We start from the raw sequence: 18720 nt of genomic DNA, 5'->3' as shown, positions 1-18720 counted from the left end.
TTTTACCAGACCTCTTACCATTTTTGAGCGAACTATTCTAAATCAGGGACATAGAGATAGAGGCCTCACATCAGCTAAATATTATGGCCTTTTGGTTATTACAACAGGTCCTTTATTTCAAATTAGGGTTTAAAAAATGTTAATGATCATTTTTTGTAAACAGATTTGAGTTGTTTCAACAATATAGCAGTATATAAATTTTATAAAATAAATATATTAATTAATTAATTAATTAATTAATTAATTAAGCTGCATGTGAGAGAATGCTCCTTAAAGACAAGGCATACAAAACCTAAACCTATTAAACAATTTCAATGTGATAAACTACAAAAGATATATCGGCCATCAAGAATCACAGTAGGAGAACACTTCAATCTCCCAGGACATTCTATACAAGATCTCAAAGTAGCTGTTTTACTACAAAGGAATTTCAGAAATAGACTGGAAAGAGAAGCTGCTGAATTGCAACTCATTACCAAACTTAAAACCATGGAGAGACCTGGTCTGAACAAAGACATTGGATTCTTATCTCATTATACATGACAAAGCCATTTTTCACCTTCTCACCCCTTGCTTTTTCCTGTAAGACCTATTGCAGTCGTTAAGAGTCGTCAACAGGCTCATCACAGCTATCTGCCAATCACCCATTCCCACCACCCTTCTGAGTAATACCCCTCCCCACCTTCTCACTATATAGAAGGATCTGGCAACTTCTGTCTCAGTGTATCTGAAGAAGTGTGCATGCACACGAAAGCTCATACCAAGAACTAACTTAGTTGGTCTTTAAGGTGCTACTGGAAGGGGAAAAAAATTTTTTGTTTTGACTATGGCAGACCAACACGGCTACCTATCTGTAACTACAAAAGATATAGACTCTAAAACAATTCCACAGATGGACAACATATTTGCAAAAAGGGGAGAAGACAGACCTGCCATGGCTGCAGCCTTTCAAGTTCCAATCTGTCTCCTCTCCCTACCATTAACATCCATTTGGATCTGGATGAATATGCAGCATTTAAGACCTGAGCCAAAAGTTGTGTTGTTGTTGTTGTTTAGTCGTTTAGTCGTGTCCGACTCTTCGTGACCCCATGGACCAGAGCACGCCAGGCACCCCTGTCCTTCACTGCCTCCTGCAGTTTGGACAGACTCATGTTTGTAGCTTCGAGAACACTGTCCAACCATCTCGTCCTCTGTCGCCCCCTTCTCCTTGTGCCCTCCATCTTTCCCAGCATCAGTGTCTTCTCCAGGGAGTCTTCTCTTCTCATGAGGTGGCCAAAGTACTGGAGCCTCAGCTTCACGATCTGTCCTTCCAGTGAGCACTCAGGGCTGATTTCCTTAAGAATGGATGCATTTGATCTTCTTGCAGTCCATGGGACTTTCAAGAGTCTTCTCCAGCACCATAATTCAAAAGCATCAATTCTTCGGCGATCAGCCTTCTTTATGGTCCAGCTCTCACTTCCATACATCACTACTGGGAAAACCATGGCTTTAACTATACGGACCTTTGTTGGCAAGGTGACGTCTCTACTTCTCAAGATGCTGTCTAGGCCTGTCATTGCCCTTCTCCCAAGAAGCAGGCGTCTTTTAATTTCGTGGCTGCTGTCACCATCTGCAGTGATCATGGAGCCCAAGAAAGTAAAATCTCTCACTGCCTCCATTTCTTCCCCTTCTATTTGCCAGGAGGTGATGGGACCAGTGGCCATGATCTTCGTTTTTTTGATGTTGAGCCTCAGACCATATTTTGCGCTCTCCTCTTTCACCCTCATTAAAAGGTTCTTTAATTCCTCCTCACTTTCTGCCATCAAGGTTGTGTCATCTGCATATCTGAGGTTGTTGATATTTCTTCCGGCAATCTTAATTCCAGCTTGGGATTCATCCAGCCCAGCCTTTCGCATGATGTATTCGGCATATAAATTAAATAAGCAGGGAGATAAAATACAGCCTTGTCGTACTCCTTTCCCAATTTTGAACCAATCTGTTCCATATCCAGTTCTAACCGTAGCTTCTTGTCCCACATAGAGATTTCTCAGGAGACAGATGAGGTGATCAGGCACTCCCATTTCTTTAAGAACTTGCCATAGTTTGCTGTGGTCGACACAGTCAAAGGCTTTTGCATAGTCAATGAAGCAGAAGTAGATGTCTTTCTGGAACTCTCTAGCTTTCTCCATAATCCAGCGCATGTTTGCAATTTGGTCTCTGGTTCCTCTGCCTCTTCTAAATCCAGCTTGCACTTCTGGGAGTTCTCGATCCACATACTGTTTGAGCCTTCCTTGTAGAATTTTAAGCATAACCTTGCTAGCGTGTGAAATGAGTGCAATTGTGCGGTAGTTGGAGCATTCTTTGGCACTGCCCTTCTTTGGGATTGGGATGTAGACTGATCTTCTCCAATCTTCTGGCCACTGCTGAGTTTTCCAAATTTGCTGGCATATTGAGTGTAGCACCTTAACAGCATCATCTTTTAAAATTTTAAATAGTTCAGCTGGAATACCATCACTTCCACTGGCCTTGTTATTTGCGATGCTTTCTAAGGCCCATTTGACTTCACTTTCCAGGATGTCTGGCTCGCCAAAAGTTGTACAATGTAGTAAATGCTATAGCGGTCTTGGGACCAGATTGCCTCAATCACCTCCTGGGGCAAAGTCTCCTGGTGTTCCTTTTCTGTGCATCTTGTCCAACCTTCCATGGACAACACATCATTTGTGCATGAACAATTAAATGCTCTCCACCAAAACTGTTCAGATGTAGCTGCAGATGAAAGTAGAGTGTGGTAGGCATGTTCTGTTCTTTTTTGGGTATTCATTACAAAGGACAAAGAGCCTTGAGCAGGCTGGTAGGAAGCCACATCTCCAAACAACATCTCATCAACGCTCGGAAGATCTGTTGTGATCCAGACTAACCCGTGAGAATTCCTCAGTTCATGAATTCTTTGTACATGTTTGATTATATAAATTCCATGATCAGAGTCCCCATAGTAAATGAATACCTTGATTTGTATTAGGACAGAAGGTTTACAATGTAAGGATGACATTTCGTGTGCCTGCAAAAATGGAATTTTTTTCAAAAAAGCAACACAAACCCCACTACGGATCATCAGAGGTGTAAAAGCAGTCAGGAATTTTTCTCCATTGTCATTGTCTGGTACGAAGAGACCGACCCATGTCCATCCAAAATGGAGCAGCAACTTGACAATCCCCATGTACTGAGTTGCTTCCCTTGGGACTATCCAGTAGATAAAAGGAAACTGAGTTCTGTCCTTAAGATTATGAGCGCTCGAGTCATAACTGATCTAGTAAAAAAGGATTGGTGTTTTTTTTTCAGTGATGCACAAGAGGGGACCTGTCACATTATCAGGTCAAAGCCCATCTTGTCCAGTGGCTAACCAAATGCCTCTGGGAAGCATGCCCTGTCTTGGTTAGGGGGATGCTGTTCAGAATAGGAAGTGGCTCCAATGGGAATTGAGCCGGAGCGAGGCATCTGGGGCCTTCAGGGGTCATGGCACCCCACCCTCTTGCTTGATGCAGAATGGGCTATTGCACAGAATGAGAGGCAGAAGCTAAGCAGCTACACAGGCACATAAACCTCCATGCTCAGTTAGCTGCCAGACTGCCGCAGGTCTGCCTGAGAAACAAGAAGTGCATAGGGGCAAGGGGCTACTTTTAAAGAAGACACTGCTTAATAGCATAGTGGTTAGATTGTTGGACTAGGACCTTGGAGAACAGGGTTTGCACCCCCACCTTGCCAAGAAGCTCAATGGGTAACCCTGGGACACTCACAATCTCTTAGACTAACCTACCTAAAATACTTCTTATTGCCGGCTTGAATCCTTGTTAACCTCCCTGTCTGCGACTCCCGGCAAGATCAGGCGAGATCTCAATCGGCGATCCTTCTCAACGTGAGAAGAACACACCACTCCTCCCCTCCATCCCCAGGGAGGGGAAAGAGACAGACAGAAATGTATTTACATGCCTTTATTCCTGTCTTTCCAGCAGTACAGAGAAAACGTGACTGCACTCTCTCATCACCAACAGCAGAGAGAGAATACTCCTCCCATGTACTTCCAGTACAGGTCAGGTGACACACTGAGCTAACATTGGGTGCTCAGTGGTGTGAATAGACTGTTCCTTTGTTCCCACGGTACAGTCCCATTTATCAACATCCTGTTTGGCTTTCCAGCCACCTGGAGCGCGCTGCTGCATTGCTCCTTTTTCGTAACACTTATTGCCAGTCCAAGAAGGGGGAGAGGAAGAGGCTGAGGTCTTTCTAAATCAGTTTCAACTTTCTTAAAATGTGATGTTTGTTCTATGGTCTCACTCAGGCTCAGGATGTTGCTGAACTACAACTCCCATCAGTCATAATAATAATAATAATAATAATAATAATAATAATAATAATAATAATAAAAAATTATTTGTACCCTGCCCATCTGGCTGAGTTTCCCCTGCCACTCTGAGCGGCTTCCAACAAAGATTAAAAATACATTAAAAAATGGCTGGTGGTCAGGAATGGTTGGCTTTGTAACTGAGAAACATCTGGAGGGATGAAGGGGTTCCTTGCTGGAGAGACAGCAAAGAGGAATGAAACATAGCTGGTCTCCCCTCCCCATGAAAGTCCTACCTGGGGCATTTTGTAGATGCCCAACATGCTTGAAATCTGGCTGGCGATTTCAGAAGAAGTTGCTTCAAAAACAGCCAACACGTCCTTCTGTCTTCCACAGCTGTATATTTGAATACTGTCTAGCAGGGCATCGGCAGCTGCTCTGGCATCATAAGCAGCCTCATAGATGCTATAGCCCAGGGTGACATTGGGTAAAAGCTTAGGATGCTGGTTGATCTCCTGGATGGCAAACAAGGTGGACAGGATTGGTGAGGTGTTAATTGGTGATGGACTGCAAATAAATGAATAAACAAACAATTGTTTCAGCCTCCCACTATCCATTAAATGAAAACAAAATAACGTACTCCTTGTTCTATAAGAACATAACAAGATCCTGTTAGTTTTACATCTAAGGGGTCAAAGTCTGCATCTAGGAAGGAGCAGAATCTTGTCCAGGTGCTCCAACAAGGAAAGAAGTAGCATTTAGGTGAATTAGGTGAATGTAGCTTAGATGAATTAGATTGGAATAACTATCTACAGGATGAGAAGATATGAAAGAGAGAGATAGCAGTCAATTTGTCTGAAGAGAACTGGCAACAAAATTACAGAGGTTTTAAGGACAGAGTCAACTAAGACCCATAGAATGCAAACAGCTGCTGGCTAGGTAGTTAGATAAGCAGTGTCCTTGTGTGACACCTGTGCAATAACTAGAAGCTCAGAATAAGGGAATGCATACCCCCCAACATTTCTCAGATGAAAATAAGGATGCTTCTTATTTTCCTTAAAACTGAACCTCAGTGAAAACCCCCCCCCAATATTTTCCTCCTTCCACCCCAAAGCACTTTCCATCTGAAGTAGGGCAAGTTCCGCCACCACAGTAGGACCATTCAAGAGAGTTTGGAGGGAAAGAGGTGGTCTCCTTACTTGCACCCTGATTTTTAAACTCCCATTAAACCCCAAAAAAATTAATTGCACAGTGGATTTAGTACATGCAAAACCTTTAGGATACTTAAGTTAGGCAGTTCTGTTGGGAATAGGTATGTGGGGGTGACGTTGTGCAATGGCATTTAATTTAAAAAGGCCCTTTCTTCATAAAAATATTTTTGGAAACCAAATTGCCACATAATGTGTTATCATTAAATGGAGCTATTCAGAATGGGTGTGAGGCGATCAACTGTGCTCTGGGTGCTGCCTTTGTATTAATTAAACTGAAGGTCAAAACAGGGAAAGGGTTCAGAATTAACCTCCCTGTTTGCAGGACACCAGGGAGTCACTGGGTACTTGGATGCTGACTCTCAGTTCCCAAATCTTTTCCCAAAGGCAATAAAGGGGCAAAGGAGGCAGAATATTTTATATGAGATGGCCAGAAATTAGGTGCTGTCTCTTGCAAATAACAACTATTGTGAATGCAGGATAGGTAATTTAAAAGCCAATTACCGCACAAAATTGTTTCTGGGGCGCCGGGAAAAGCCAGAATAGGAAATTCCAACACCTAGTCTGATTATGACCCCACTAATGAGGTGGTCTCCTGGCCTGTAATAATTCAGTGGATCATGATCCTTTTTCAGATTTAATGGACATTTTGCTTTTAGCATCCCACTGGCTCCATGGGGAATAAGCAGCAGAAATAGCAGCAGCAGTAATAGCATCCTGGCTATGCGTGCAGAAGTCAAACACTCTTGCAGTGACATTAGTAGTGCAGCTGGTCTCCTACAGTAGCTTCAGAAGCAAAGGTGGAAAAAGGAAACCTGCCACAGATAAGAGCCCTGCCTGCCCCAAATCTCTTAAGTCAAGTTTCTGATATTTATGACCCAGTCCTTCTTACAGGCTTGTGACAAGAAGCTACCTCATTCTGCCTGTGATTCTGATGTTTATGTTATTTGTGGAGTCAAAGGCCATCGTTGGGGAAATCCCTGGACTAGATACATAAATCACCATGATTTTGATAATTATAATGTTAAGAAGTTTCAGCTCCTGTGCTACTCCCTGAAATCAGTGCGTGACTCAACGGGCAGCTGCAAAGCCAGAGCAAAGCATGTTTGTGAGAACTAACAGATGGGGCTGCCATTTTGGGCCCTACTAAACTTGAGCGAACACCAACTTCAATCAAGTCCAAGAAAGTATAGAACAGCTATGATGAATCAAGACTAGCAAGGCAGGACATGATAGGTAAAGGGACCCCTGACCGTTAGGCCCAGTCATGGCCGACTCTGGGGTTGTGCCGCTCATCTCGCTTTATTGGCCGAGGGAGCCGGCGTACAGCTTCATGTGGCCAGCATGACTAAGCCGCTTCTGGCGAACCAGAGCAGCGCACGGAAACACCATTTACCTTCCCGCCAGAGCGGTACCTATTTACCTACTTGCACTTTGAAGTGCTTTCGAACTGCTAGGTTGGCAGGAGCAGGGACCGAGCAATGGGAGCTTACCCTGTCGCAGGGTTTCGAACCACCGACCTTCTGATCAGCAAGTCCTAGGCTCTGTGGTTTAACCCACAGCGCCACCCGTGCCCCTATCCCTAGCATGGAATTTGCCTTTTTCACAGCGGCCACACACTGGGTGTTGAATTTTGAAAGATGGTGCATTTTGGTTCATGTATTGCTCCTGAAAGACCATGTGATGATGATCATGATGATGACTAAGCTAAGTCTAGGTATTATTGCTACTGTATAAATCCAATGGACAAGTCAGCTGGTTGGGTTGTATCATAAACCTGAACTTCTATTAGCACATGTGAGTATCCCATGGCTTATCTCTGTGTTAGAGACTTTGAACAGAGGGGGCTCCTAAACAAGCAGCAATCTATATATCCCAGGACTCTTTGGAGAGAGTTATGAATATTAAAGTGGTATACATTTATGGAGTGGAGATGACCCCAGAAGATTGCTCCTTCCCTGGAAGAATTTCCATCATACAGAACTGGGCAGAGGAAGACAATTATTATATATGTTATTCATAGGGTCCAGTATATCACAATCCATCAAACATTTAAGAAGAGTGTGTTCAACTGCAGCTGTTTGTGGAGTTTGAAGCAAATTCTTGAAAATGCAGGACCTTCTGAAGGGACCCTCATTTCTTGCAAATGAGGTTTTTAGCTGCTGAGGTTCTATTGCTCTTTGAACCACATTAAGCATTGAAAGACAAGGTTGATTTACACCAGTCCATGTCAGTGAAATGGAGATCTTCATTAACAAGTCCATCAAATGATAAGAGAGATACGGCTGTGTAGGGCTTCTCTGAAAGGCTATTCCAGCACCTTTATGCATTCACTTTAATCATTTATCATTACTTCCTTTTACAATTTTATCTTTTATTTATACTTATTTGATTCCATGCATTGTTATGGAATGCACAAGGTCTGAGCCCAAATTGAGATGGAACGTAATACGCGTCTGACGCGTACGTGGGTCACGTTTTGCCACTTCCGCACATGCGCGTGACATCATTTTGAGCGTCTGCGCATGCTCGAGCGGCAAAACCCAAAAGTAATACACTCTGTTACTTCCAGGTTGCCGTGGAGTGCAACCCGAAAGCGCTCAACCTGAAGCACATTCAACTCAAGGTATGACTGTATTAGGATGCTAAGTGAGAAGGCAGCACAAATTGTGTTTCTGGTTAGCAGAAGCCTAAAGGTCCTCATGAACCTCTCTCCATTGTTGATATCTGGAGAAACGAGGCCAATCCACGTCCAACTGAAATGCAGGAGCAGTTGGACTATCCCCAGATACTGATGTTTTTCTTTGGGGACCATTAGGTAGACAAAAGGGACCTGAGTTTTATCCTTAAAAGCATCAGAAACAAAACCATAACTGACCTACTAAAGAACAGAAGAGATTAGTGCCATTTCCCCCAACAAAATCCCAAATGCAAAACTTTGTACTTTCTTGAATGACAACTTTTCTGTTATATGGGAGAGAATAAATGGCCGTTTGATGAAGCTAGGCATCCTTCCTCTACTGAGCTTAGCTGAATCTCAGTTAGCTGTTTGGTCGCAGTAACCTGTTTGTTGTGGGTTGTTTTTGTTTTGTGCTATGTACTGTTGGCAATTTTGATTTTTCTGTTATACTGTGTTCATTGAAGTAGTTGTACTACTAGGTACATTACTTGTATTATTATTTCCCCAGCCCCCACCCCCATGGAACATTTCATTTATTTATTTATTTATTTATAAAAAAAAAGTTTTACTCCAGTTACAAAAGTACACTCGTCGTCTTTCTTCATATCATACATTCCTTTCTATAGATCAAAACAAAAAAAAATGTTTTTCCTTCCAGTAGCACCTTAAAGACCAACTAATTTAGTTCTTGGTATGAGCTTTCGTGTGCATGCACACTTCTTCAGATAGAAGTGTGCATGCACACGAAAGCTCATACCAAGAACTAACTTAGTTGGTCTTTAAGGTGCTACTGGAAGGAAAAACATTTTTTTTGTTTTGACTATGGCAGACCAACACGGCTACCTATCTGTAACTTTCTATAGATCAGTTATATTTGATGAAGGTTTTAATGTTGTCTGTTGTATAAGGTTGGGGGAGAAGAGAGGTAGGGAGAGAAAGAAGGGAGGAGAGAAGTGGGGTAGTAAACTTTCATTCTTCTACATAGTGTATGTGTGAAGTTTTGTATCAGCATCACATGGGTACTACACAACACAGACCTTAATACCACCATATACTTACAACTGAGCTCTGCAAGGACATCTGCAATATTCAGGCAACTGGGCATCACGTGTAGACACTTCTGTGGCTGAGAGACCCTACTGCCCACTTCAAGCTAAATTATCCAGTTATTTTTCACAAAACTAATGATCTTTTGAATATTTATATACCAAATAAGGATACATTAGCATGTAAACCTCAAGTCTCGCCTTTACTGTAAATTTCACGTACTCTTTTATCTTGTGTTTCTTTATCCTGAGCCCCCAGAGTTTGTCTCAAAGCTTGTGACACTTCACTGCTCTATCATGTACCCTTTTAATTTCACCACTTTAGTCTTTCATATTTACATTATATCTCATGTGGCACTAGCTTTTATCACTTCATTATTTGTAATTTCTGTTTGCATTCTCCTACATGAATGTTGACAAGTTCCTCAAAGACCCTTCTCCATGATCCACACCATTTATACCTGTGGGATCTTGTAGAATTAGCTAAAGCTCATCCACACTTCTCCTTGTCTCACTACTTTCCACTGGGGAACACCACAAATTGCTGTTTTTTCCGATATAGAAGGAGAGAACAGGTTTTCTGTGGGAAAGGAGTAGGGCATGGGGGAAATGGTTCAGATCTGTGCCTAAAAAGGGTGGATCAAGTGAGAAACAGCTCCGACTCATGGACAAGCCCAGAATCTCCTGAATCAACTTTGTTAAGAGAAGGTTGAGGGCAAATGCTCAAGGAAGGACAAATGCCCAGGAAGGACATTTTCACATCTCTCCAAAGAAACTGCAAGAATATTCAGGATTTTTCCTTCCCTCCTGATATTCATACCTCTGGGGTTTTGTAGATGCTTGACATGGTTGAAATATCTTTGGATTATTTCCAAATAATCCGGCAAAGCAAAATAAGGACTAGACAAATTGATTTGAAAGGTGCAAATCTATTTTAATAACTTGCTAATATCTCCTTGCATATTTTGAAATTATCCAGTATATTTAGGACATGACTCATGCCTATTGTGTGTCAACTACTTTAAAAATGTTTTGCACCTTGTACCACATGAAGAATACCCATGGCACCAATAATCAGTGTGACTCTCTTGATATGCACAGCAGAAAATAAAGAGATACCAATGGAATATGGTCCTTTTCATTTTGAAAAACAATGCATAAGCAATTTGTTTGTAATACTGTCTAAGAAAATTTTATTTTCTTAATGAACAGCATTGATTATTATTATTATTATTGAATTGCGATATTGATTTCTTATTAGGAAAAATATAAAACAATCTTCAGGAAAAAAATCATAAATAAGGTTTAGCAGGAGAAAAATGAACAGTGGTAAGGATGGAATATGATTCAAATGATAAATTTTGTGTTCTGAGTTCCACAACGATAGCTTTTAAGGAGCTACTTTCCCAACTCATACGTCCTGCCTTTATTGCTGCCATGCTGGCTATCAATTGCAAAGACAACAAAAATATTTTAGGAATGAGGTGCCATATTAAGTCTTTGTAGTCAGGTGCTCCTTTGTATTCAGACTAGGCCTGAGTACAATAATGTAGCACTTGGGAATGAAGATGCAGCCCAGAAGCCCAGCACTGGAGGCCAACATAGAGAAGATCTGCACGGCTACCATGTATTTCCCCTTGGTGCTCAGGTAGGTGGGCACAAAGGACACCCAAACACTGCAGAAGACCAGCATGCTGAAGGTGATCAGCTTGGCTTCATTGAAGGCCCCAGGCAGCTTCCTGGCTAGGAAGGCCACTGTGAAGCAGATGGCAGCCAGGAAGCCCATGTAGCCAAGGACAGTGTAAAACATGGCAACAGATCCTTCATTGCATTGCAGGATGATCTCTCCAGCCTGGGAGTGCATGTCAGAGTCTGAGAATGGAGGAAAGGTACCCAGCCAGATGACACAGATGAGAATTTGGATACTGGAACAGGAAATGACAATGGAATTAGCCAGACTCTTTCCCAGCCATCTCCTCACCCTGTTTCCTGGCTTAGTGGCTAGGAAGGCCAGCACAACGGTAATAGTTTTTGCCAACAAAGAAGAGACAGCAACTGAGAAGATGATGCCAAAGGCTGTCTGCCTGAGAAGGCAGGTCATTTTCCTTGGCCGGCCTATAAACAGAAAGGAGGACAAAAAGCAAAGAAGGAGGGAGACAAGGAGGATGTAGGAAAGGTCCCTGTTGTTGGCTTTGACTATGGGAGTGTCAAGATATTTAATGAATATTCCTAAAACAAGGCCTGTGATTAAGGACAAAAACAGGGCAGTAGAAGCCAAGAGGGTCCCCAAATATTCATCATAGGACAGGAAGGTGATAATCTTGGGGATGCATTGATCTCTGTCCTTGTTGGGGTGTTGATCTTCTGGACATTTGGTGCAGTGGTCTGCATCTGGGGGAAAAAAGAGTGTCGGCTTGAACATTTTCCTGTAGACTAGCAAAAAAAGCAGATCAATTTTGAATCCAGCCAACCCCCACAAATGGAAACAGTGATGGGACTTGCTGTTTCTGCTAATCTACACAGAGAGTTGGTCCTCTCTGTGTAGGTCCCTAGTGCTGATACCCCCTTATTAACCTCCCACGGAAGAGCTTGGAGTGTTCTCGAAGCTCCAAGTTTAATTGCAGCTACATCTGATCTCACCCCAACACCAGCTATTGTCAGATGGGCGTAATTTACAGATAAAAAGGTTCCTTGGAGGAGCATGGACTGGAATTCTGGTCTTCCCAGTACAAACCAATCCCCCTAGCTACTTTGCCAAACTGGCTGGTTCACGGGACCTACCAGATGCAGCAACACTGCCTAATTCTTACATACTCAAGGATGTCTCAATGGTACCTGCAAAGCTTTTTAAGACTATGTAAATCACTGTTGAAACTTTATTAAATTCAAAATAAGATTGTACCGGAGTATTCATCAGCAAAGGACATCTTTTATTGATCTTTCTGCTGCACATTCCTCTGAAGTCTCCTACCTTCCTGAGTGGAGACCATCCCTTCTGCACATGGAGCACAAGCATGGCAGCAAATGGGTTTCCCTTCCTGAACCTTCTTGGCATATCCAGGGCGACAGCTTTTGGTACACCTGGCATGAGGAAGGGTCTGACCAAAAAGACAGAAAACATGAATGAAAGTAACTTCTGTCCCAGTGTACAGTCTCAGTCTATGTGGAATGGACACAGCTTTGGTTTTTGATGCTTTCTCCCCTTTTTGATAACATTTTCTTTTCCAAAAATAAAGAATAAAAAAACCAATAATAATATTCACATTTAACAATTTAAACCATAAATCTTAACTGACTTCCCTCCGCTCCCCCTCCTGGTTCCATTATTTTACTCTTATTCATGCATGTCCTTAAAATCTTATATTCTCAAGAATCAAATTTTTAAACTTTGTTCATCTTATTACAAGTGACTTTTAAAAGTTCAACTAATGTCAAAACCTATACACAAAGCTTACAAGGTTATGCTTTAAACATTTCCCTTATTAAAAAAAAGAAGAAGGAAAAGAAAAAATCAATGTCCTTTTGGGTTTCAAATTGTCTATTATGTCCTTGTTCTAAGTTCACTAAGTTATTTTACAAATCTTCTTTGGCGGTGGCTTCTTCCTTCTATAGGGATGGGCTGGTCTTGCCCTGGTGTCCACCCTCAGGTGCCAGGACAGAGTCTTTCTCCCAGTACATCCATTAAGTCCTATATCTTTCAGAATGATAGCTTCTATTTTATTTTATTTTTGACAAAAGTCATTTTCAGCATTCTCTTCAAGTCTTTATATGTTATCTCTCAGGTCTTCCTAAAAACTTTACATTGCCACCACATATAGTAGCCTCTCATGCCTTTTACCCTCCCTTCCTGTTTTGTCTCCATCAAAGACCAGAGATCTTTCTATTAGGTGTACTACCAATAGAATTTCTAAGAAGTATAAGGCCATTGTTTATGTATGCAATCATGGCAGCTAGAATAATAGTGGCAAGAAACTGGAAAAATGAAACACTACCAACAATAACAGAGTGGCAGACCCTTATGATAGAGTACCTGCAACTAGAAAAACTGACGGGAAGAGTCAGAGGAATTTCAAACCAGAAAGTATATGGAGAATGGAAAATATTTAAGGAATATTTAAAATTGTATTGTACAAACAACAATATACTTGCAGAACTAGATTGATACTTGTAAGCAAAAGGTGTATTAGATATTTTATCTGACTATATAAAAATAATATGAAATGATATATATCTGTGTGAGAAAACATGGACAATATAAGCAGTATAATGAGAATGATTGGAAGTTTTACATTTTAACTTTTTATTTAATCGTAATATACTGTATTTTCCTTTCCTTTTTCCTTTTCTTCCTTTCTTGTTTTGCTTTGGCTTTGTGTGACTTGTTATCCATGTATATATGTTTATGTGGGAAACTAATAAAGATTATTTTAAAAAGAAAAGAAAAGAAAAGCTGTGTGTAATCTTTTAATCCTTATTGTTCATGAGTTAACTTACCTCCCAAAGTAAACTTCATCAGAACTTCATTTGTATGTACTGTATTTCGTGCTCATCGCACCAGGAACGGGAGCGGATTTCCTTTTAACACTCCCGTTTTTGCCGACTCAGTCAGAATAGACCTTTACAATCGGCTTCAATATTTTGGAATGGTACCCGCATGTGGCTGGATCTGAGGCTTTGCTTCACGGAGCTGCGTTGGTGCCTAGTTTGCCAGAGCTTTCACTTGGCTTCCCCCTCACTCTCCACACCTCTCAGGATGGAGAGCGGAGACTGGCAATGCTGAGCCACCATCCGTGAAACAGCAGGACCCCGAGACACCCTAATGCTCCTCTTGGGGATTTTGGGGAGATGCATGGCCCTTGCGCCTTCCCCGGAAGCTCTGTGAAGCCAGATCTGACAGAGCTGTCAGATCTGTGGTCCATCCGCCATGCTGCGGGAACCCGTGAGTGATGTTTGATGCTTTTTTTGACCCATGGGACAAAACAGACGGCCAAATTCCTTGGGACTCAGTTGGGGCAGAAAGAGATAACCAAGAAGAGAGAATTACATGGAGACTGTATTGGCCTTGGGTTTAGGAGACGGAGCTGTCTGCCATGATTACAAAGGTCTAGTAAACACAGTACAAATCTGCAGTTATTGAAATTGTTTAAAAATATCAAAATCCAGAGAAACCAACAAGCTGAAACAGAAAGGTATTTGGAGCAGCTGTGTTGTGCTTAATTCTGAAGTTTGGCATGCTTTCTGACCACTGCAAATGTCATGCCCCAGTCGTAAGCCAACCTGCTCCTCCATTTTAATGTTTCTTATTTTGACTTTCCTCCATTCATCTCCTCCCCTGTATAGTGTTAGCCCATTAATTGGAGAGGCAGCAGTTTTATTGTTGTGTTCCGCAACAGAGTCTCAGAGGTTAACATATCTCTAAAAGGGAATACAATGCAATGAATGGGTTTTCCAAACCTGGTTGAACAGTCTGGACCACGCAAGAGCCTCTTCGTCAATGGTGAATTTTGTGCTTGAGGATCCCTGTCTGCTTATGCTCCCAAATGTCACGGCACCAAAGGATTTGTTGGGAAATGGCACCCAGTTCACAATGTCAGATTCGACTGTCAGCTGCCCATTCTCATCCAAATAGACTCCTTCCATGGAAGTATTGTAAAACTGGGAGCTTCCCAGGAAAGGGTGAAGCTAGAACAGGAAAGAAAGCAGGCACATTTAGAAAAGAAGAAACCCATCTAGATAATTTGACCTAATCTCTGATGGAGTTAGTAAAGACTGGCACAGGATGTGTGTTTGGGCAATGGATCTGTGGCCCATTCTTTCTGCTTCAGCCTTTGGGGACAGATTAAAGCCGTGAAATCCATAAACCTCATTCCTCACCCTGGGAAGAATTCTGCAAGCACAAGCTTCCTATTTGTCAAAGTAAGGTTGTTGGGAGCGGTGTGTAGACATGAGCTTCCTTGGCTGGTAATGAAGAAATGAACCTATGCTGCCAATACTCATAGACCAGTATGAAGTAAGCAGCAAAAAGTATGAAGTAAATACACCAAAATCTTGAGGGAGAATTTCCTGAAGAAAGAAATTAAATATTGTAGCTTAAACCAAGAAGGAATGTAACACATGTACTGTAAGTAGAGACTTTTGTATCTGTCTGTTCAGATATTATTTAGAAATTTTATCTAAACACTAATAAGTCTTGCTTTGTGCCACCAGTGAATGTTTAGAAATATATCAAAACCATGAGAGAAAATTTGCTGAAGAAACCTGAGACTCTTCATGGGTGAAACAGGTGACAAATGCCGGCACCCTGTCTAACCCTCGTGCGTAACATCACGGACACTTCGTTTGATCAAACTTATCTTCGTTGATATCTACGAGTGCCTGGCTAAAGGAAATTTAAGGACTGAATGTTCCTTTTGAACACAATTTGAATGAGTTTTCTATTTGCGGCTTCTGTGGTAGATCCTGTACCTTGCTCTCTCAATTTTTGGATTATTAATATAAGATTTAGAACATAGGATGGTTTGGTAGTGTTTTGTGTGCCACTTATGTGCCGCTTACTTCATACTGGTCCTTGGCTGGTGTTAGCAGGAAGCCTTGCTGAGGGAGCAGATGGTAAAGCAGAGGTAGATTGTCTTCTCAGCAGCTAAATAGGCTGTGGGTAACAGTACAGTAAATGGAGGCAAAGTAAAGCCAGTGTTGAGGCAAGCCTGATTTCACCTGAGAATGGAATTCATGGCACTGATTCCTGATGAGCAAAGATTTTTGTCAGGGAAACGGGAATACCTGCCAAGACTGTATCAGTTGGTAAAGTGGAGGCAGATTGTTTTCTCAGCAGCAAAATAAAATGTGGGTAACAGTACAGTAAATGTAGGCAAAGTAAAGTCAAGTCTGAATGGAATTCACAGCACCAATGCCTGTTTAGCCTTTGAGGAAAACAGGAATACCTGCCAAGACTGTATCCTTTGATATTTCATCCTCTTTTTACCCTTCGCCACCATCTGATTGGATTTGGAGGAAAGTGCAGCCCTTAAGGCCCCTGCCAGAGCAAGGACAAGATTGTAAATACTGTAACTATCCAGAGACAGGATTTTCTCAATCACTTTGTCAGGCAGGGACTCCAGAGTGTCATCTTCCCTGCACCTTTTCCTTCCCTTCACAGACAATATGTGCTTTGAATATGAACATTGAAATGTTTTATGCCCAAACAGAATCATAGAATCGAGCAATGTGTCAAAATCGTCATCATTTGCCTTTTTTTTAATACGAGTTAAGAAAGAGAAAAACCCATGAATGTGCAGGGGAGAAAGAATATTGTAAGACAAGTTCCCGGTGATGTCCCACAAAGCTGTTGTGATCCAGATTTTCCCCAAAATGGGTCTTATAATCATTTTAGCTATCCTTTGCAAATTATATATTGCAGTATAGAAGTAGCGCATCTCTCCATAGTAGATTAATACATTAACTTTCTTCCACATGAAAGATATTTTAGAAAGCTCCAGTATTTCCTGATTATGTACTGGGATGCTAAGTGAGAAGGCAGCACAAATTGTGTTTCTGGTTAGCAGAGGCCTAAAGGTCCTCATGAACCTCTCTCCATTGTTGGTTTCTGGAGCAACAAGGCCAATCCAAGTCCAGTTGAAGTGCAGAAGCAGTTGGACTATCCCCAGATACTGATGTTCTTCTTTGGGGACCATTCGGTAGACAAGAGGGAACTGAGTTTTGTCATTAAGAGCGTCAGAAACAAAACCATAACTGACCTAGTAAAGAACAGAAGAGATTAGTGTTGTCACCCACAACAAAATCCCAAATCTAGGGAAACAAGAAAAGACAAAGTTCATGGGGGGAAACAATATCCCAGGGAAACTTAACAATATACCATATTTCGTTGGTTGCTTTCAAAAATGGTGACAGAGTCTTTGCAATGGGTTGTGTTTGCTTTATGCTATGCCCTGATTGTGTTTTTGTTATTGCTTTTACAAGTTTCTTGTAGCAAATTTATCTAATTGTATTATATGATTTAATCATTATTTATTCATTAAATTATCAAAATTTACAGGGACATATCAACACATGTGTTTGGAGTGTCCCAAAATGAAAAGTTGTGGGGAAATGTGTTTACAGAATTATCCTTTATTCTAAGGCAGACAGTACTCATGGCCCCAGGACTGGCTCTGCTTAACTTCTATAGACACAATAGGTAGCAAATTAGAAACCAAGTATTTTGCCTCTTGTTTATTGAATGTTTCCTTTTGCATAATTGCTCATGTATATCACACATGGCACTAGCTTTTATTACTTATTTATTGTTATTTCAGTTTGGATGGCTAGGAATCCACATAACTGAAAGATTCCATTCTACTGCATGAATTTTGACAAAGATCCTTCTCCATGATTCACACCATTTATACCTGTGGGATCTTGAAGACTCGACTAAGGGCTTATCCGCACTTCCCCTTCTCCCATTGCTTTCCTTGGGCAAAATCACAGATTGCTGTTTTTTCTGGTTTAGAGTGAAAGAACAGATTTTCTGTGGGAAAGGAGTAGGGTAAGGGGGAAATTCTCAGATCCATGCCAAAAAAACCACAGGGCAAATGGAAAGCCACTCAGACCTTTGCTTTCTAACTATGGGATAAGTGTAGATGAGTCCATAATCTCCTTAGTCATCTTTGTTAACAGGGGGTTGAGGCTAAACTCTCCTTCTGCCTTAGAAGCAGGAATGACATTTTCACATCTTTCCAAAGACATTGCAATAACATTCTGGGATTTTTCCTTCCCTCCTGACATTCATACCTGTGGGGTTTTGTAGATGCTTGACATGGTGGAAATATCTTTGGATGTGTCAGAGTCAGTCCCTTCAATAACTGCCAATACTTTATTCCATGGTCCACAATAATAGTTTGGGATGTTTGGCTGCCCAGGGCAGAGAAGGTCCACCATGGCACCACAAGTCATTCTGGTGTCGTAAAAGTTGTCATAGATGTCATAGCCCAGGGTGAGGTTGGCTGAAAGCCTGTGGTTCTTATTGACCTCCCGAACAGCAAACAAGAAGGCCAGGATATGCCAGTATGTCAGGGTTCCCATCCTGGAAAAAAGTGTGTGTCATCTTGACATTCTTTCCACACAAAGACCAGATTGTGTCATCCTTACCTGTGACTGGGGGCAAAAATCATGAGATGCTTCTGCAGCATCTGTACACCTAAGATCTATAAACCGCTTCCTGCCCAAATCTTAGAAGAACGGGCTATTCTAAAGCAAAGGTCTCACTAGTGTGGGTGAAAATTTACAGTTTGCAGTAGATGACTTTCTGACATTCAAAACAAATCCGACCATTTCCCTCCAAAAGGATGAAAATGGAAGACATGAGTTACCAAGCAAAAGTGCCAGAAATGAGGATAGCAGACAACAACATTTGGTCTCCATGAGGTCACATTCAGTTTGCATAAAGCTTTTACAACAGTAGGCACAAAAGGA

General features: G+C 41.6%; 1 protein-coding gene across 1 annotated transcript; it reads right to left on the bottom strand.

Moving 5' to 3' along the window:
* Positions 1 to 3591: 3591 nt before the first annotated feature.
* On the bottom strand, positions 3592 to 14040 carry LOC128408839 (vomeronasal type-2 receptor 26-like). The gene is made up of 4 exons (XM_053378862.1): positions 13989 to 14040; positions 10796 to 11643; positions 4615 to 4833; positions 3592 to 3618 (listed from the first exon to the last, which is right to left on the bottom strand). Exons 1-4 carry the CDS (start codon positions 14038 to 14040, stop codon positions 3592 to 3594), a joined length of 1146 nt encoding a protein of 381 aa, XP_053234837.1.
* Between the last annotated feature and the right edge of the window lie 4680 nt (positions 14041 to 18720).

Source organism: Podarcis raffonei, chromosome 2, assembly GCF_027172205.1.
Source record: "Podarcis raffonei isolate rPodRaf1 chromosome 2, rPodRaf1.pri, whole genome shotgun sequence".
NCBI classification, from domain to species: domain Eukaryota; kingdom Metazoa; phylum Chordata; class Lepidosauria; order Squamata; family Lacertidae; genus Podarcis; species Podarcis raffonei.
The sequence above is the reverse complement of the archived record's forward strand: the minus strand, read 5'-3'. Positions and strand labels throughout refer to the sequence as shown.